The sequence below is a fragment of the Echeneis naucrates genome, chromosome 10, assembly GCF_900963305.1.
Source record: "Echeneis naucrates chromosome 10, fEcheNa1.1, whole genome shotgun sequence".
Taxonomy (NCBI): Eukaryota; Metazoa; Chordata; class Actinopteri; order Carangiformes; family Echeneidae; genus Echeneis; species Echeneis naucrates.
Genome location: NC_042520.1, coordinates 3,613,937 through 3,634,894, shown reverse-complemented (window position 1 = coordinate 3,634,894; position 20,958 = coordinate 3,613,937). Strand labels below are relative to the sequence as shown.

Sequence of the window (20,958 nt, the reverse complement as noted above, 5' to 3'; positions counted from 1 at the left end):
TCCCAGTCCATGCAGTGGTACGAGACCGTGACTTCAATTAAGACTTCATGGCTGATTTCCCGAATTTTCTGCAGTGGGTTATGCAACATTGAAAAATGCTGTGTTAAGTCTGGACGAAAAACCCGACTTTATCGTTTGCCATTTTAAAAGCTCTGGAGGACAAACAGAATGCAGCGTATGTCACATAAATGAGAGGAATAAACAAACCTCAAAGGCAAAAAAAAACACAAAACAATAAGAGTATAAAATGAGAACAAGGATTTTCATTGAGGCTTCTGCCTCCAAAGTACAGATATAGTCTTTGAATCATACCAACGAAACACAGTCGGAGTACATTCACCTGAATTTGGGGAATTCTTCACTAATGTAATCCTTCGACTTGCTGAAATCAATCACGTTTTTTGAGATTTAAAAAGGTAAAAAACAAAATGTGTGACTCAAAACTGCCTGGATTCACTTTATTCAGGTAAATGACACAGGTAGGTAAAAAAAAAAAAGATGGTTATGTTCATCTCAACAAATAAATGAATGAACATCCGCCATCAGCTGTCATGCATAAACTAATCAATAAAGTTTGACTAAAGTTTGACTAAACAGGCTAAACTCACTTTCGCACCTTTAATGTGTCTCGAGATCATCTACAGTCTTTACTTCAGATTGTATTTTTGAAAGTCAAATTTCAACCAGATGTTATTACAAAAAATGATTAAAAATAATGAGCCCCCAAAATTACATCAGACTAATCTCAATCTTTTTAACATGGACATATTTAGTTACTGGCTTCATTCTTACTCAGTACAGAATAAAAAGATGACAAACTGAACTGAACTAAACATTAATGCTAAAGTGAAATGTTAAAAACAGGATAGTATTTTTTAAAGATAAACACAAGAAAACTCAAAAATGACATTTAAAATGAATATCACAATAACAGATCCAAGCTGCAAAACCAGCTATAAGCAAGATCAGACGAAGCATACAGTTTAAAAACACAATTGTTCAGCTGCCGTATTTGTAAATGAAGCTCACAGAAAAAACAAGTTCATTAGGTTTGATATAAAGTAATGATACAAGGATCTTCTGTAAAGATAAAACGAAGCCCTTAGGCTATCAACCTGCCCCTCTCATAAAACCTCACTAGAGGAGACCACAGAACTTCAAGATCTAGATATTTAGAATTATCCCGGTGACTTTAATTAACTAAAGTCGCTGAATGTTAAATATCCTCTACAGCTGACGGGATGGCTGAACCAAGTAATTTGCCTGCTTACGGATGGTATCCAACTGCCAGCATTTGGCTCATAAAAGGCATTATACAGGATCATAAACACATTTTAAGCAGAGTGGGCGCCCGCTTGTCATCATTAGAGCTCCAATGTACAAGAGTGCAAACAGTTGTGAGGCTGAGTTCTTTTTGGGGTTTCTGTAAAAGCGTAATTTTTTGATATGTATTTTTTGATTGTGTTGTAATAAACAGGATAATGTGCCCTGATCATAGCTTTGTAATCTGTTGTTAGTGCATAGTGTTTGAGAGTAGACTGAAGTATAATGGTAACGGTGCCAACTCGTAAATATACTCCTGGAGCTAGTTAACGGTCCATTTGTTTTGTTTTTAACTTGTATGTAATGTATATTACTTTAAAGAAAACAATTCGGTCAGCGCATCTGTGTTGGATTTATAGCGGTCATAATACTTGTGATAATGTTTTCTGTACTGCACTTATGAGGGTGATTTTTGGCAGAAATTGCTGTAATGTATTCCTTCAGCGGTCATGACAGTGAATAAGCTTGATTTGAATTAATCCTACCAAAAAAAAAAAAAAAAAAACGGAAGGTCTGAAATTGATCAAGTCAGCAGGTTTGTAATATCTGCAGGTTCTGCAAGTTAAGATTAACCAAATGTCAAACATCTGTACTGAAGGTCTAATAAAAGAAACAACGTTGTTTGCTCGAAAGACCGACTGCTGAAGATATGTAACAGTAGCAAAGTTAAAACTGATCACATCCTCATACACATATGGAGCTTACTTTTTCTGTTTTAAGCAAAATGCTTAGGAAATGCATTAATTTTTGTTTGCTTAATTGCTTTATCATGGCATAAAACCAAACTGTTGCAGGACTTCTATGATCAAATTACCTGGATACACAATCCAAAAAGGTTCGACCTCGATGCTCATTGAAAAAATACAATATGTACCAAGCAAGCAGTTGAACCAGACAAATTAACAGCGCACTCTGTAATCACTTCTTCATGGTAAAAATAATCTGTAAAGCCTTACAGAACCGAAAATAACTAAATGGGAAAAAGAAAAAAAAAAAGTTAACATCATCACTGGCTGATGTAAGAACATTGTCCCACAGTATCAGCTCTCTCAAACAATGCACTGTTCAAATTCACACAAGATGGGACTGAGATTTCTATCAGTTTACAGTAGAGATATTTAAAGGCACATTCTGCAATTTTTCCTTTTGCATTATTGACTTTATGGGGACACATAGTGTCTCGGATGCGAAGCACCTGAAACCAGCCGCAGGACTAATCATCCAGCTGCAGAGATGTAGAACCAGCTGTTCTGGGCCTGCAGCTCCAAAAGCAACATGCACCACCAAAAGCAAAAAGAATGCGACGTGGAGACTTGCAGAGCTCACCATCTACAGGCAAGGTGGGGGACTACTGCCTGCACACGCAGCACTTAAGAAGTTGTACAACTGATCCTGCTTCGAGTACCTGCCGAAAAATGTATGTTGTACAGCTTAGCATCTTCAATTGAGGAACCCATCTTTCTTTTCTTTTTAATCTGTGGTGACTCATGCTGGTATAATAAATGTGCTAACGCTGTTAAAAACCCCACAGACATCAGTTTTTGGGTAAAAAAAAAAAAAAAAAAAGTCTATTTTGCCTGATCTGTCGTCGACCCTCAATACTTACATTTTAAAGCTGGTGTTACGAAATAATAATTTCTTATTATTAATTTGCAACTCTTCAAAAACTGCAAGTGCCCCATTTATCACAGGCAGCACAAGCAGCGATTTCTGTCCTGTGAGATACCAACACATATCTGCAGGTCTTAATTGGTGATGCAGCTCTTTTCCTTTCCTATAGGTGGTGCAGATTGGCATGTGATAGAGCAGACAGTTTCAGCAGGTGGATAATCTGCAGGCTGGTAAACCTGAATGAGTGACAATAAGCTTGAGAAAGTGTTTCACATCTACAAAAAAAAAAAGATCAGAAAAGATGACACCTGAATCATTAACGGCTTTAAGCTTGTTCAGCACTCTGAAGCTCTGTTCCCTTAGTTCATAGCTAGCAATGATGACAAAATAAGGCTGAGTAGGAAATCTCACTGACTGTGCCTTTAAATGTCTCGCAGGATTCAAAAAAACAAAACAAAACAGACGAGTACTGGGTTTGTTACTTCTTCTCAATCTTCAGTGTTTGTACAAAACTCCAGAGATCCTTGGCCACCTGATGAACGTGTTGAGGAGGGAGGGATGACAACAGAACAAGAAAAGAGAGAGAAATTACAAATCATCTAAATGAAGTGCTATACAGCATGAGACACATGACTCACTTTTACTACAGCGTGCGTTTGTGCGTCTCACCAGTGGGACTACTGAGTTTAGATGGGGCTGTTGGGGAACGATGAGGGGTTGGGTGGGGGCAGCAGTACATACCAGAGTATATGACTAGGTGCTCCAGGTCTGACAGATCTCAGCCTTGGCTGATGAAACCAAAGCACTTCCACAGATGTTTCTACACACTGGGATCAACAAGCTCTCCCCGACCCAACTCCACCCCCACTTTTTTCCTTGTCCGCCCAGCCCTCACTCCGCTCTAAAGAGCTTTCACCTGCTCTCATAACTGTACAGTTAACATTTTTATCACTGCAATGAAATCACAAATGAATGTTCAAACGGGCCCTTTTTTTTGGTGTGATCACCAAACAGATGTTGCGATACAGAAAACACTGCGTCGCTACCTGACACATTGCCTAGAATCGTGTGATAATCTTAAGGTTTTGTGGTGATTAATTTGTGCTCGGCAAAACAACGTGCTGGAGCTGTTGTTTATCTTCTGAAATGACAAGAACTATTAGCAAAGATTTAAGTCCTGCATTGAAGAAAAACCCTGTTTTTTGGGGTTGGTCAAAGGCCTTGAATGTGAAAGAGACTGGTACCATCCACATACCACAGGTCCCTTCATTAAGGCTACAAAAGACACACACTCCAGTAAATCACCAAGAAAGAGTTTGCCTTGGCAGGTGTACTCCCATTCCATCTCGAAAGAGCCCGCTGACACAAAATGAATATAATTCAAAGAGAACACACTGTGCTGGAAAGACAGTTGAGGCATACTGCACAGTTTAAGGTACGAGGACAGTGTGAAGAACAATAATGCATTCCAGGGTATCCATCACGGAAAAGAGCTTTTTATAGGCAAAATGAACGTTGATGTAAATGTGCCCCACTGGATAGATGTCTATGAAATTAAATGCATAGAATGTAGAAGTAAAAAAGCATGAAATGTATGTGAACTGCATGGGGAAGGCTCAAAAATAAAGAAAGGTTCTTAAAATTATCTTAAAATAAGAAGTTTAGACTTCAAATAATCGGTCACAAGGTTCTCAAAACGAATTGATACAAAACATATCAAAAAAGTCACGATTACTTACTTTTTTATCTGAGATTTTAAGTGAATGCCTCACGAAGTTCTCAAACTTCTGCTCTGTCTTCGGGAGGCTTTTTCCCTGATGAATAAGGCCATTAAATCATCAGCTTAACTGTGCTACAGACTTTCAATTAAGAGCAGTAATTTGCAAAAAAGGATGACAGCCTTACCTCCTTGGCTGCTGTCGACAACTTGTTCTTAATCTCAGCCAGAGAGGGAGATTTCGATGGGCCAGCCTGGAGTTTGTCTTTTCCTGCGACAGGTGTCTGGAAAAATGCATCAGCCAGATAAGAAACACTAATTGATAAGTCAAATAGAGAGAGATTTGTAGCACTGTAGATGCAGAGATAGCTTCATATTATGCCATAATATTTCTTCTTTTACCTCAGTTCTTAGAACTATAACTTTTTTACATCTCTGTGTTCTCACTTGAACTCAACACAAAAGTTACTGATGATGAATTCATTCGCTGACCATTCTGGGCTGCAGCCCTATTGTGACCCATTTAGTCAGGTCTGTGTTTACAGGCTTGGCGTGGGCAGCCAGCTGGAAGAAGATAAAAGCGTTAGAAAGGACAACAAATTCTAGCCTAATTACACCATCTTCTTCTTTTCTTTTTCTTTTTTTTTTTTTTTTTTACAAATACATCAGGTACAAATTATGTTTTTTATTGTTTGCAAGCAGGAGAGGGCAAGCCCCGACTCTCCAATGAGCAATAGAGACTGTCAAATGGGTTTTTCCACTGGAGGCAAATCCTAACAGCTGAACTAAAGGAAGAAAAAGGTCAAAGTTCAACTAATGTTCTTGTGCTTGTTTTACAAAAAAATTACCGACATTACCGACATTAATTCAATAACTTCCACAACAAAAGGTGACACCTTTTCTGTTCATGGTTTGTGAATGGCCACATTTGAATCTTTTTGGGAACAGTGATCGAGCAGACAGTTCCACAGTTGTGTCCAGACCTGGACAGTGGAGGCTCCTCGGAGATCCTCAATTAGGAAGTGTCTGAATGTGGCACAACACACACAACACAACCACACACACTACACTCAATGGCTGCACATAACACAAGGCTAAGAGCTTGTCCCGACACGCAAAGCCAGTGTGGAATCCAGTGAAATTGCAGGGTTTCATTGATAGCCAGAGACACATTTGAAAGAAGAGCAATTCATAGAGAGACATTTTAGCAAGCAAGTCAAAAAACAGAAGAACCTCAGCAGCCAGTGAGCCACGCTGTTGGGTTAACAAACACAATCCTATTTTTACCCTACGGTTGGGCAATGTAGTGGGCCTGAGAAGGGCACTGAGATTTTCAAGGATATTTTCAGCATCTCTGGGCCAAACGGAAAGCTTGAGTAGGTTTGGAAGTTTTTCAGATTTTTAACTATCAGGATTATTTTCTTTCATATTCATTCCAGTTTTGTTCAAACCCTAGTTCCAACCAAAATATTTTAGTTCAGCATATTAAAGTTGTCATCAACACTACTGCAAACAGTATTGCATAAAGACTTGCCATCTAAGAACCTTGGAATCATTTCTTTTAGTGGAATTAGTTAAATCAAAGCTGGAAACAGAAGCTCCATATACTCCTGCATATTACAGACATGCATGATATGACACAGACAACATAACTGGGCAACTAAGATGTAGGCCAAGGAGCAATAGAACAAAATTTTGCATTTCCAAATAAACCCCTGTTTTTCAGGGTTAGGGAACTGTTTCTGGTTCAGAGCTAGCAGCATGGAAAGACTTGAAATAGTAAAAAAAAAAAAAGTGGAATGATCTCAAGGAAATTATCTCTCTAATTTTAAAAAAATGCAATAATCTGTCCCTGTCCCTATGAGATCTCCATTTTATAGCACAGATCAAAAGGTATAAAGTGGAAAAAAAACATTGACACATGCCACACTACAAAAAAAGAGCGCATATGCTGCTGGCTCCAGGCCAAACAAATGCGCTACGTATTTATTATTTACGGGCAGCTCTCTACTTCCAAAGGACAGCTGTGGACCTGAAACAGCTGATAAACACACAAAGCCAACAAGCTTTTTCATCTGGGCCAGACACTGATTACAGATGCCACGAGACATGGAACTTAATCACAAGCATGCTATCATTTGATGCAATCTCTTGTCTTCAATCCAGTGCAAACACATGGTTGTGACACCTTTGCTCATCAGGTCTGTCTAGGTTGGTAATTATCGTTTTGTTGGAACGAGGGCTTTGGGGGGCCCATGTCTGGGGAAAATATCAGGACACTGGGAGCTGTGACTCTCATCTAATGACTCGTATAAGTATACAAACACATTCGGCTGGCATAATGGGCATTTTTCATGTACAATCATCAGCAGAGCCTCATTAGACGCAAACATCCCGACACTCATGGGAAAATAAATGAGCGCTAACAAGATAGGCACCTGCTGCAAACACATGTCAATCAGTCGTTAAAACAATGACTCACACGCTTTTGGGATAAGCCTGAGTGAAGTGGTTAACAACTTTACGACTGTGACGTGTGCTTGAAGGCATCAACGTCTCCAAACCCATCAATCAAAAGACACCAGCTGCAAGATTAAGTTACTTCAGATCAGCACAACTCGAGTTAGCTGGTTCTCATGTCAAGCTTGTTACACAAGAAGGTGCAGCTACATGCTGGGCTGTGAGAGGTGCAAACTGCGGTACTGGCAACAGATCTGACAAGCCAATCTAATGACCAGTCACCTGCATTTAGGAGAGGAAAAAAACAGACATCCACGCCCGCTTCCTCGCTCCTCAGGGGCATCTGGAAGCGCAAGCTGCACCAGACATCAAACGCTGGTTAATGAGAGCAATTGGGAGAAGGTGTGTCCAGGAAGTGAGGGGTGTGAAGAGGTTGTAGAGAGGGAACAGTTGTTGTGCAGAAGTGGAGAGGGGAAGAGGGGGGGGGGGGGGGGGCAGGCGAAGGTCCACAGGCCAGAAAGTTTAAACTGGCGGGACGGTTTCGGCAATTCAGCTGTGCCATCGGCTAATCCCCCCGAGCATTTCAAGAGCCACTGTGTTTGTGTCTGGACAGCGGCCACTACAGAATTAACTACACTCTCCCACGCAGCAGCAAATCTGGCCCTGGAGGGGGGGGGTCACCCTCTGTAGCCTCAGGACTTCAGCCATTCCATGACTTAGTGTTTAACAAGATAAAAATTACAGCACCTTCTATCAAGACATCTCGAGAAAAGACCATGTTTTTGTGCACAAGTAGGTCCAGAAATTATGTGTACGTTTCGCAGAGGCTGTGTTTTATCACACACACCAGCCAAAGTTTGCATGCCAGCACATAACACCTTATCTAAACTGAGCTTTTTTTTTTTTCTTCTAAATCACGGTGACAAGCTTTGAAAAATTAACAAACTTGCAGAGAAGCTTGCCAATTTGTATTCCCTGATCTGTATGTGTGTTACGGGGGGTTGGGAGGTGGGGTGGGAGTGCGGGGCATCAAAGGTGGCTGCAACTCAAGACGTCGGGGTCAGGCCAAAGGGTCGCAGGTTTAAACCTTGCCCCAGGAAACCCGTTTAGAGGTCAGGTGTGTTTGCTTAAAGAGAGGCAGAGTTCAAGCTTTGGGGTTTGAGGGGAGGCTGCCCAAGACATTCCACCCAAGAAATTAACTATCAGGTTGAACTAATTGTAATGTGTGTTTATCACATTCCTTGGCGGTGGAATGGAAAAGCTGAAAAAGTGTTTTCTATATACACGTCTATGATGTCTTCAATGGAAACACACAAAAAATATCAAGTTGTCTCTTATGGATTTTTGTATTCCCTTTTAAGTGCGGTAAGTTTGAACCAAATTTTGCCTGCAGGCTTCATTAGGCTGTCATTTTAAATGTACTGTAAATAGTAGATTGTTTGCAAGAAAGGATGTTTTTAACTTGGTTTCTCTCCCAATTCTCTCCAAAGTGTTTCTGTACTAGTAAAGAAAATGTGATGTTACACAATCTATCAAAGCAGCTCATGAGTTGTGTAATAGATAAGTACATACTTCTTTTCAACTTTTTCAACACCCATGTTTTTGGGTGTTTGACTTGATGGCTTGATGGAACAGAGTTGCAGATGGTGACTCAAGTGTGGCATCAGTGCAGATCCAATTAGTCAGCCCAACACATCAGGCCCATTCCATCTAGATCAGCTATAGCCTACTACAGTTTAGTGGCTGTCAACAACAAAAAGTAAGCAGAGCTCAGCAGGTGACGCAGCTTGTTCATACCTTACTCTGCGGTTTGAGTGCTGATCCTGATGGTTTCCCTGCAGGGCCATTTTGTTTCACTGGAGTTTTGTTGGATTTCTTTGCTGAAGACTCTGCCCTCTGAGAAAGCAAAGGAAAAAAACCCAAACAAAGTTCAACTCATGATAACAAGATTTACATTGTACAGGAGGGACAACAGCAATGAGACATTCAAATGCTAAAGGAGAGATGTTAAGAATGACTCATATTCTGATCTCAGTTAGAGGTGAATCCGTCTGAACTATAAACATAAGTGCACCTAAATTAGGAATGACACATATCCAAAACTGGTATTATCTCGGAGCTCCAGTGCCATATGAAATTACAGAGGAAACTGTAGACGTACTTGGTAATTTCTCACTGATCAGATACTTAGTACCCCAATGACCTGTCATCGTTCTTCTCCACACTGGAGGCCTTCCCGTCAGGTCCCCATTGCTTTCAGCTACCTATGTAATTACCTTGTAATAGCTGAGGCAAGTACCTGCATTTCCTGAGCACCAACCCTTTCCTTGCAATCACTGGTATTCACCTTGGAATGGGCTAGAATTGTAATTGCCCGTGTTGACATAACTGCTACAAGGCAATTACACATGTAATTTCCTAAAGCAAAGCCTGGTAATACAAGATGCTGGAGGGGCTGTTTCAAAGTTTTTTTGTTTGTTTGTTTGTTTTAATTAGGATGATGTTAACAGGCAAAGGAAACAAACATGGATGCACCTGAGTAGATGTGCTCATTATTTAAGTATTTACACTGAATTCAGATTACATGATGTAAACAAATCTCTAAAAGGCCTTCAGTTAATTCAGAACGCTGCTGCATGAATATTAACAGGAACTAGGAAAAGAGATCATATCTCTCCTGTGTTAGCCGCTCTTCATTGGCTGCCAGTAAAATATAAGTAGATAAGAGTAAAATTCAAAATCCTTCTGTTAACATATAAAGCTCTTAATGGCCAAACTCCATCATATCTCAGAGAGCTCATAGTTCCTTACTGTCCTAGCAGGCCACTCCGCTCTCTAGATGGAGGTTTACTTGTGGTTGCTAGAGTCTCCAAGAGTAAATCTGGAGGCAGATCGTTCAGTTATCAGGCTCCTCTTCTATGGAATCAACTTCCAGCATCGGTCCGGGGGGGCGGACTCTTTAGCAATTTTCAAGACCAGGCTTAAAACTTTCCTGTATGACAGAACTTATAGTTAAAAAGTTAAAGTCCTCTACTCTTTAGCTATGCTGCTGTAGGCCTAGGCTGCTGGGGGAAGGACTGAGCTTCTCTCTCTCTCTCTCTCTCTCTCGCTCTCTCTCTCTCTCTCTCTGTCTCTCTGTCTCTCCCCCCTCCCTCTTTCTCTCTCCCTCCCTCTCGCTCGCTCGCTCTCCTTTCCTCCCCCCTTGCATGCGCTGATAAGAACCATCCTTCTTAAAAAAACACAGTTTCACCCAGTTCTAAGCATTTATACTACATTTACTAACCATGTTCTGCCAAAGTCTCTGTCTCTCCCAGTTCCTCTCCTCTCTCTCCCTGTCCTCATCCTGCAGGTGGTGACTCATCACCATCCCATGTTCCTGCAACACCTGCTGGTCCCATATTTCATGAATTCTATACTACAGCTCGCCTCCATGAACTTCATGCAGCAACATGTCCCCCCCCCCCCCCCCCCCCCCCCCCACAAAAAAAATGCCTATCTCACTCTCTCCCACTCTCAACCCAACCGGTCGTGGCAGATGGCCGCCCCCCCTGAGCCTGGTTCTGCTTGAGGTTTCTGCCTCTTAAAGGAAGTTTTTCCTTGCCACTGTCGCCAATTGCTTGCTCATCGGGGGATCTGTTGGGTCTCTTTAGATAATTTTATAAAGAGTTTGGTCTACACCTGCTCTATATGTAAAGTGCCTTAATGCAACTTTGTTATGATTTGGTGCTATACAAATAAATCTGATTTGATTTGATTTTGGTTTGGGTGGTTATCGCTCCTAAGTTTCCCAGAGAAAGACTTCTATCGTTAATGTGGTGAAGATCTATTGTGAGCATTATCTGGCTATGTGATTTATTTGGGATGTAAACACATTATTTCTTTTTTAGACTTAGACTATTAGTGCTGCTGAAAGTAAGACACCTTACGGTTAATTCATGTCAGTTTTGCCAGTATTGATAGTAGTACAATTGAAAAATAGGTTAAGTTTAGGGCACGTAGAAACATTCAGTGATATAGAGGGACTGATGCTGTTTCTGCCTGAAAAGATGACGCTCATTAAATCTGCTCAAGTAAACATAGCCAGCAGTGACACAGCTCTGCTGCTCTGTTGCCAGAATAATGATAGTTATCTGAAGTAATGATGTAAGATTTACTTATCGAGGCAACACTGTCAAATTGTAATTCCACTATGTAAATAGGAGTCATATGTAGGCCATATGCCTCAGGATCTTATTTTAAACCATCCAATCTGGTCTAAATAAGAGCACAAAATTATGTAACCCTATAAAATGTGTTTTCTCTACACACAAGACAGAACATCAATTGTGTCACATGTGAAAAAAAAATAATAAATCAGGATAAGTACACTTGCAGCTGGGTGTTATCAAGCCTGAAATTGCAGTCAGACTAGTTAGGTGTTTGAAAATGTGTTAATACAGGAGTCCTCATGTTATTTGGTATGAACTCTGGCAAATGTATTTTAGGGCATTACTTAAACTTCTGATGTCTAAATTGTGTCCGACTTCCATGTTTAAATCAAACACATCAGATTTTGGTTGGTTCTCAAACTGTAAATTACTGACATAAAATGTGTGAAAGAAAGAAATAAACTGTACTGAAAAGTGTCTGTATCAAAACAAAACACACACACACAAAAAAACATAACTGCTCCCAGCCCTACCTCCTTGAACATTGTGCCTTCATTACAAAAGAATGAGACAGGACAGCTATAGCGCTCAAGAAAAGGAGAGCGAAGAAAAGGATTAAGGTCCTAAGGGGGAGGAATGGGAGAGGGGTGCAGAAGGTGGAGAAATTGGAAGAGAAGACAACAGAATAAATCAACAGGTGACAGAAATGCTCAGCTGTCATCTGACCCTGAGGCAAGGATTGGCGCTCACGTCGCAGGTATGCGCATCTGCCCCACTTTGATCTTTTGCCTGGCACAGTTTGCACTTGGATGGGGTGTTTAAAAAAAAAAAAAGAAAGAAAGAAAGAAAAAACAACTAAAAATGAGGTAGATACACACATGTATCCACACACTTGCAAGTGATTGCGGTAACACGCAAAACAAGTGTTCAAAGGCAAAGGCCAGGTGCAAAGCTGAAATGGCATGAGAGACGATAAAAAGGAGCAACATATTAACAGTGGGATGACAGAGGGACAAAGATATGCAGTGTTACAGAAAAATGGGGGGAACATTTTTTCCCTATACCTGGTGCTTGTGTGTGTATGAGTATGTATGAAACAGTTTGTTGTATGCTTGTCTGCACGTGCACTGTAGATTTGCATGGTTAATCTTTGCTAACTGAGTGCATATTTGCAAATGGCAACATGTACTGAAACATTTAAGTGATTATGCCTAAAGTATATCTCACCACGTGCGTGTGTGTGTGTGTGTGTGTGTAGGATAACATAGTGCTGACTTGTTGGTGAGACGGTGAGAATTCAAGCAGATTACAGAGGAGAAATCCGATCATTACGCCACACAGACCCTGTGTTTTACTCGGGGAAAACAGGTGGGTACATGAGCGAACAGGATGAAAAAGTTTCATGTTTTGTCACATACAAAAAGCTTGACGGTCAGCGGGTGCAAGAATGGGAAGGGCCTGCTGAGATGAGTACAACCTGTGGGAGTTTAAATGATGTGTCAGAAACTAAAGGGGAGTGGGCAAACTGCAGCGGCGCAGAGAATTCCCTTTTCACAGAGGAAATCTGAGGGTCAGCCATGGCTGCCCTGACACCTTGTGGACAACAGAGGATTGGAAGCAATCCAAAAGAACACAACCTATTTTTAAAATTACTGCTTGGTGATTCAAATGGTGATGGAGCAAAGTTCAGGGCAAACTCTCATTTTTAAGGCTACCATAAGTTGGTTACTTGTTGCTGCTCAGATGTTACTGAAATTGTGTAAATACTCCAGAGCATCCATAAATTTCTCAACAGGCACTCTTAGCTGGCGTCTTTTACTTTCAATAAATTCCTGTTTGATGTTGTGTTGCTCACTTGTGATCAGTGGCACGTGAAAAGTGTTTGTTTAATTCTTATGTTGGCCTCTAAAAACCCAAATGTTTGGCTCACTGTGATGTAATATATATAAAACCTGGTATGTTTACTTTACAATGTTCTCTTAATTTTTTTTATTTTTAGAATTTTAACAACATCCTTCAGCTCATGGTCGAGTTAAAGTTTGAATTTTAAATATTATCTATAAATGGAGAAAAAAACCCAGGCCAATATCAGAGAACGCTCATGGGATCTGCCTCATTGTTTCCATAGGTCACAGGGTAAAAAAGAGAGACACGTTGAAAAATAAAAGAGAAGAAGAAAAGACCACACTAACCTTTTCAAGCGCCTTGCCAACATTTTTCTGAGGAGTCACATCATCTTCATCACTCTCATCATCATCATCATCATCATCCCTTCAAAAAAACAGGATTCTAAGTTCTGTTGAGTCAAATATTAACCAGTCCGATCTACGGAGTATCTGACTGTTATTTTAAGCTGATAAATGCGACTAGAAAAGTTCAGTATGCTAACAAGCACATACTCATCATCATCTTCGTCACTGTCATCTTCTTCATCATCATCAGAATCCATCTTTAATTTTTTCTACATGAAAAATGGAGACAATTGTGAGAGTGTCCAACAGAGAGTTCCCAAAATTTTCCTCACAGAGTTAAAAGCAGAGAGGCAGAGATGATGCCAAATTAGCTCAAACAAACTGTGGTCACTACCGGTGGAGGCTTCTTCCCTGACATCAGGCCTGCAGGTCTTTTCACCGGGGATGTGTTGTTCTCCTCCTCTTCATCATCTGAATCCTTCACACCTACAAAGCAAAGTGGTTACTGGTCCCTATTGTGCAGATGTAAAATGAGGCTCCATTAACTTCAATGGCAAGACGAGTGGAGTTGACGACACACATTTATCTTACACGATGCTGACCAGGTAAACTCCTCAGTTCATTGACGTGGTGAACTGAGACCTGATTCTTAGTTTCTAACTGTGCATCTGTAATTCTGGCAGAAGAAAAGTCAACAACTGCACAAATACTCACTGACAAAGTGTTGCCCACTGATGTGAACTGGTCCAGAGCCTGACTGAAGACGGAAGGTAACTGGAGGAGTGATCTCAAATCCACCTAAACTCATCTGGACAAGAACACAGCAGCATTTAGAACTACAAAACAAACCTTTTAATCATGAATATACTATTTGTATCTCGTGTTTGTAGTCATATTATGCATTAATTTATGGGATTTATCTTGCAAATTTTTTGCAGTTTTAAAGCAATCAGCGACCATCTCCTTCAATCCTTCTTAAAATTTGCAGTCAGCATTGCCTTTGACTCACAGATGGCAGGACGGATGGCTTCAGGGCAACCAGCGGAACTTTGGTTGTTTTTCCATCATAACTGAGGCCCTCAACTTCCACCATATGGAACTTATCCTCAGCCTCAGCTCCGAGACAAACCTGCAACCACAGCACAACTGATTCTTTGCGCCACAGCCTTCATGTCATTATGGGGCTGCTTTTAATGCCTGTGGGCTCACATGTTAGGCACCATGAAAAAACACAGGTTTCAATTGATAACTGACAACACAATGGTTTTTTCCATTTTTTAAAACGTTTGGTAGGAGGATTTCTGCCATGATAAATCATGAGAGAGATGCTAATAAGTTTTTTCTCACTTTCTTGACCGACTATCAGACATTTATATCCATCATGTGCTGACATCTTGCCTTTGACGGGGCAATGTTCCCTGTCCTACCAGCTGACACACAACTACAAGACAGAATATTTCTACCCCCTGTGCTTTGTGTGCTTAGTGAACTTCACTCTTGATTTTACTTTTGATTTTTACTTGATTTCAGAAAATAAACATTGGCAGTGGATTAGCATTTTAATGTCTGTTTGCTGCAGAGGGTATATTTCCTTTCTCTCACTTTAAAAAGAAAAAAATCAAAAGGATGTGTGATAACCTAAGGGTGCTTGACCTTTTTTGGGAAGTAACAGGAATAAATAAATTAACCTTACGATCCAGTTGTTGTCTTTTTAAAATCAGACTGGATATAATCTTCATTGTTCTATTATTATATAGTAGTTATTTGCTTGATATTGACCCTTGTTTTCATGTTAGTGGAGGCGACATAAATGGGGCTAAGAAGATTGAAGTTTTAATACAATAACGCTGATGTGTCAAGTCATATGTCAATCTATGTTTTTGTTGTTTTTGTGTGTTATGATGTGGATCAGTTTAAGGTCATGTGCGTTGTTGCATGCATGTGAGTGCCTTTAATGAGTGTTCATATATATTTTTAATATTTTTTTTAACTGTGCAATAAATGCCAATAAAGGACATTTCCATCTAACGGTGATCGTCGTCCTTACTGCTTTGAGTGACAGCTGCTGCTCCGTATCATCGTCGTCTACGTCGACTCTGAACTCCCGTTTGTCCGATTTGAGGGTGCAACCTTTGGGAGGAAAAACACACGTTGCAACGCGTAACTAACCTTGTGTTTGCACACACACATAAAAAACGGGCCTACATGTGCAGATACGGGGTTCGTCTCTTTGCCATGGTTTGTTTCTCACGACTAGCTAAAACAAAAGAGCTGAATTGGCGCCGAGTTGTGTTTGTGTGTGGTGTGGGGGGGGTTAGCAGCTCCTTTAGCTCAACTTCCGCCCGCTTAAAATGTCAAACGGCTACTTGTGTGTGACAGCGAGGCTGTAAAGCTGATAGTGAGAGCCAATAACACACGGTTGGTCGGAGAAAGCCAGCTCACCAAACAAATACATCTGCGGTCGGCTCAAATCTGAGATATCGTCCTCCATCTTTGAAGTGGGCGGCGACGCTTCCGGAAACTGATTTGACGGACACACCAGCCAGCCACTGAGGGAGAGGCGACGTCACCAACGTTCGGAGGCGTCTGGGCAAATAGAATTCGAGAGTGGGCGGGACAAAGAAACCCGGAAGTTTAGGTCGATAAACACTAGATGGGGCTGTCGGTGTAGAGATGGAGGTTAAAAAAAAAAAACAATAACATATAATACAAGAAAAATAAGATTGTAAACGTTTATCATTAGTTTATTATTATTGTTGTTGTTATTAAAGTGAAATGTTACAAAATTTTCTAATTGTGGCTTCAGTTTGATGGGGAAACGCTGAAATCACTAAACATAGGCTCATACTTGAATGCCATTGATATTGCTTGTTAAATTTTTTAAAAGATAGATAGTGAAAGTTTAATTTACACTGCATGAAGGTGGTTTGTATATGTCAATGTATTTTATTTATTTCAGTTTACTGAAACTTTGTCAACATTCCCAGTACAGATGTTGAAATCTGACATCTACAACCTGTAACAAAATTAAACGTATATTTAAAAATTAAATAAAATCCAATGGCATAAGAGTGGATCATCTAGAATCCATGTTCAAAAAGAAAAGTAAAATTATACAAGGAGGGACAGAACAAAACAGACAACAAGATGGCAGCAGAGATGGGAAATAACGTTCTCACTGTTGAGCTAATGTCCATGTTCACGTTTGGGTGCCAGTCACTTCTTTTAGCTGGACAGTGCTTGCAATAGGATGCGTCATTTGAAATTAATGCATGTACCCACATACAACTGTACTTAAATGGATTTAACTACAAGCTGAGATGCCTTTTGTGCTGTGATCACTTTTCCGACCAGCTGAGTGGTTTTTGTACATTGTCTTTTTCTTCTTATTTCATGCACGATAACTGGTTCGTCAAATAAGCAGCACAGCTTTTATATCAACACTGGGATAATCTCCCTTACGTCCATCGCTTAATGTGCTGTTTGGACTAAATAAAAGAGGCCTTTGGTCAGTGATATTAAAAGTCCAGCCCTGGGGGCAGTTGCAGTCTATGAAGAGTCTTCTGTGGTTGTAAAAAATATTAATAATAAAATGGAGAGCTGTTGCAGGCCCCAATATTACAGGAGAAATTAATCAAGGAAACTTTCTAAACTGCATAATGAATAATTCTATTAATGGATGTATTTGTTTTAGAGAAAACACTTGGGATGATGCTCTACATATGAATACATTGCTCTTTTGTTTTGGCAATTTAAGTTATGGTCAAATATTCTCTTTTACATGGAAAGAGTGAAATATAAATCACAAGATTAATTGTATTTGCTCCTGATAGACCAAAGATCCCAAAACATCCGTTTATTGTAAGAGCCGTATTTTTTCATGTATTAATTACAGTTTTGACTCATTCATTCAGTGTTGGAATAGCAGCCCTGGTGCTCCCAACTTTCCCTTTTTGCCATTGACAGCATTTTTCTTGGACATAAAAGCAACCATTCACCTCCACTCTCTGATTTTTTTTTTTTTATTCATTAATTTCTTTTTCAGAAGAAAAAAATCTCATGAAGTTTAAAATCTAATTGTGAAACAGCAGCTGAGTTGCTAAACAGGGAAATGTGTTTTTAACTTTAATAAGTGCCTCATGGTGTGTCAGCATCTGGCTGTTACTGAGCAGGTGTTGAGTCATAGAGCTACAGTACCAGTATTATCCGAAAGGAAGGAGTCGTATTCATGCATGCCTGAAAGCTTGAGAAAGCTTTAATGTGTCACACGCTGCCAGGGCATGCCTGCAGATCCTTTCACATGGCTGATATTATGCTGATGTACAAGGACTTACAAAACACATTTGCTTTGCATTTGGTTGTTGTTTTTTGATTTCTTTTGCTCTACGTACCTACTCTAACATTGACCTAATTTTGTCTTTATGAACTCATAGCCTTTTTCAGAATTAAGTGTCTATTATATATTCTTTATGAATATTAATCGTAAATTTCCAGTTACTCTAGATATTTTTTGCCAATATGGTTAAAATTACCAAAAGAAAAACCCTGTGAGTATCAGAGTAAAGGAGTCATTCTTACTGACATTTAAAGTGCGCACTGTGCTTCTTCTTACCGCTTATGTTAATGGAAGACATTCACATACACATGTACACATGTACACGTGTGCCTATGGTGTGTAAGTACGTGTACGCTTGCTTTCTGTCTCAGCATGTACGCTCATAAGCAGACAAGCAGACATAAAACAGTTTGTCCATGCATGTATGAGCAAGTACATGCGTAGATAAGTGTGTGTATATGTGTAACTGAGAGAAAGAAGAAGAAGAGAGAGTCATGAAAGCACGTCATGTCAGCAGACTGAGTTCTGAAGTCACCGTTACTGTTGAAAGGTCCTCTTTCATCACAGGACTAAGCTGGAAGTGACTTGATGCTCCAAGGTTTTCTTGCTACAGCAGCCTATGAGTTAGATAATAACTTACGTTACCATAAAGTAGTTTCAAATAATATTCAATAAAAATCTATTAAAATATTGCAAAAATAAGGTTACTTGTTCTTTTCCAAGATCAAATCTGCCTCTACCCTAAGATAACAAAAAATAAAAAAAATCTGTCTGCAGTCAAAGCAGCAACCATCATTTCCAACAGAAACGCTCCACTTCAGAAGTTCACATCATTTAAATATAGGACTGTGTGTTTGCTTATTAAGATGTTACATCAGTGAGAACCAAATTAAAGAAAAAAAAAGATGTGGGATCATTACATCAGTCACCAGTGCATTGTGATTCTGAGTCCCTACTAATCCTCTCTGTCACTGAATAGATCAACACTATGAATATGAGCTGAATAAAACATAAAACATAAAACATAAAACATAGTTACAACATCAGACGTATTTTATTCCCATCTAGTCAAGCATAACTTGTTTGTGAAATTATTTAAGCCCACTTCAAGATTTTCATAACTCTACTTCCACCCACATGTGAAAACCTGTCTAAGAATATGTCACAATGACCAAATATCTGTTTAAAGATCATGACGTAGGTCAATTATTGTCCTATACTATAGCAGAATTCCTCTGATGATGCCTTTGTTGGCCGCCAAGCGTGGCCAACTATCTGGCTGTAGCAGTGTTATAAAGTCAAGAACCATAAGAGCTTTTCGCCAACAAAGCCTCTCATGTCAACACGTTAGCGGTGATCTAATGGAGTTTGGCAGTGTGAGATGGTCACTCCTTTTCTCCACAATGTGCTAGCTACAGCAGCTGTCACAGCCTGAAAATGGTTGTTAGGACTGATAGCATTGCCTCTGGTGTCAAGTAAAACAAAAATCTTGTGTTGTACAATAATGAGCATACTAATAATTGAACAAACGCATAAAATGAACAGACTCTCCGGAAAACTACCGCTTTGCTCAGTCCAGTGAATCATGAGTAAACTCAGCATCGGGATTGACTGAAATCTGAACACAGTTTTGTGCGGAATGTGCATCATCACAATCCTGGTCTTGTTTATCTTGCTTATTATATACAAAACAAAGAACCGGGTAAGCTTACAACACTAAATTGTTATTTATTAATTGATGGTTGTGATGAAAAATCCATCAGGATGTAAAAAAAAATAATGATAATCATCATAAAAACCTTCAACATTGTTACCTGACTGATCGAGACTTAGACACAGACAACCTCTACGACGTTCGAACAACCAAGATTTTTTTGTGCCCCTGCTCAAAACAAAGTGTTTGATAGGAAGTCTGATATACCTGGAGTCTCTTGCTCTTGTTCATCTTGTGTGGTGACATTTTATTGGATAAGGATGGGACTCTGGTGGCGACAGAGAGGGGGTGAGAAAAGAGGATCCAAAAAATTAAAAAAAACTACGACAGGGCCCCGGCAGGAGAGGGGGGAAAATTCTTTAAGCACCTGTAGCAAAACACAATGCATGGTTTCGAAAACAGAAAACGGAGGAATTTTTCAAAAATGGGCCAAGTCACGTCTTCAAGGCAGCTGAGACAGAGAGATGAAAGAAGCTGCACGTAGTGGAGGAAATGGGGGTTGAAGAGGCGTCACCTGGAGAACTGTCGACTACTGACAGGATCCCAATCAGGCAAGACGCCCGAAAAAACTGACTACACATTAGACGCCGTGTTTTAGAGAGAGCGGAGGCTTGTTGAGGTTGGTTGCAGTTGCAGACAGCTGTTTCGAACCACATCATCAACTCGCCCCGAGCAAAAGGCCTCGGAGACTCCGGCGAGCAGATGCAAGTGAAATCCAAACAAAAGGCGCGAGATATTAACCCCCGCAGTTTGTGAAACACAGGTCTGTCATTGGCGTTTGTCAGTTGCAGGCACAGCCAAGATTAACAAGATGCCAACGTTACGCTTGAAGAAACCGAGTGATTTGAAGTGTGTGAAACGGAGGTGGTGCGGGGCAAGGCCCATTTCCTGTGACATTCATGGTGTTGAAGGCCCATCTATGAGCAAGGAACCTGAATGATGTGTTTACTGTGCTCCTAGATGAGCTGTCTTTGTTATGACTTAGGTGATAAGCATTCACATGATAGGGTGGATGTGGCGATAACAAATCTTCACGACTGTCTGGTGTCTTGGTGGCCATGATTCACTGAGACAATAATGTAAGCCAATGGCAAAAAAAATGGTGTGAGATCTAAAGGCCATGAAAAGGATTTAAAATTTACGCAACCCAGTTCGAGACCACCTCACAAAAAAATCTTACATTTTGTAAAAAATCCACAAAGTGGCCGCTTGAACTCCACTTAATGTGACGCTGAGAGACATTCAAGGAATTTCTCGAGGACAAAGTCCTGTAGGTGTCAGCTGACCGACAGGAAACAGATAACACAGTGGAGACAAAAATAAGAGGAGCCTTCCCCCATATAAAGCTACAGCTTCTTGTTTACTATGACTGATCAGCTCAGGGTTTCCAAGAGTCATGAAGACAAAGCAGCAATTCAGCGACTTTGGCGAACTACGTTCACATTAATTCCGTTTTT

At 40.2% G+C, this 20,958-nt stretch overlaps 1 protein-coding gene across 1 annotated transcript; it reads right to left on the bottom strand.

Annotated features, from left to right (window-relative positions):
• Positions 1–348: 348 nt before the first annotated feature.
• Positions 349–15,961, bottom strand: npm1b (nucleophosmin 1b). Its single transcript, XM_029512937.1, has 11 exons — positions 15,894–15,961; positions 15,499–15,581; positions 14,461–14,580; positions 14,166–14,259; positions 13,846–13,937; positions 13,659–13,720; positions 13,452–13,530; positions 8,909–9,007; positions 4,840–4,935; positions 4,674–4,748; positions 349–3,466 (listed from the first exon to the last, which is right to left on the bottom strand). Exons 1-11 carry the CDS (start codon positions 15,940–15,942, stop codon positions 3,413–3,415), a joined length of 903 nt encoding a protein of 300 aa, XP_029368797.1. The 5' UTR covers positions 15,943–15,961; the 3' UTR covers positions 349–3,412.
• Positions 15,962–20,958: the final 4,997 nt, after the last annotated feature.

What these genes read in the sequence shown, in the direction of transcription:
- npm1b (XM_029512937.1), bottom strand. Translation starts at nt 15,942, where the DNA reads ATGGAGGACGATATCTCAGATTTGAGCCGACCGCAGATGTATTTGTTT. An exon ending in TGTCGACAGCAGCCAAGGAG is followed by an intron (nt 4,749 to 4,839) that starts GTAAGGCTGTCA and finishes CTTATTCATCAG; the next exon opens with GGAAAAAGCCTCCCGAAGAC. An exon ending in TTAAAATCTCAGATAAAAAA is followed by an intron (nt 3,467 to 4,673) that starts GTAAGTAATCGT and finishes CACGTTCATCAG; the next exon opens with GTGGCCAAGGATCTCTGGAG.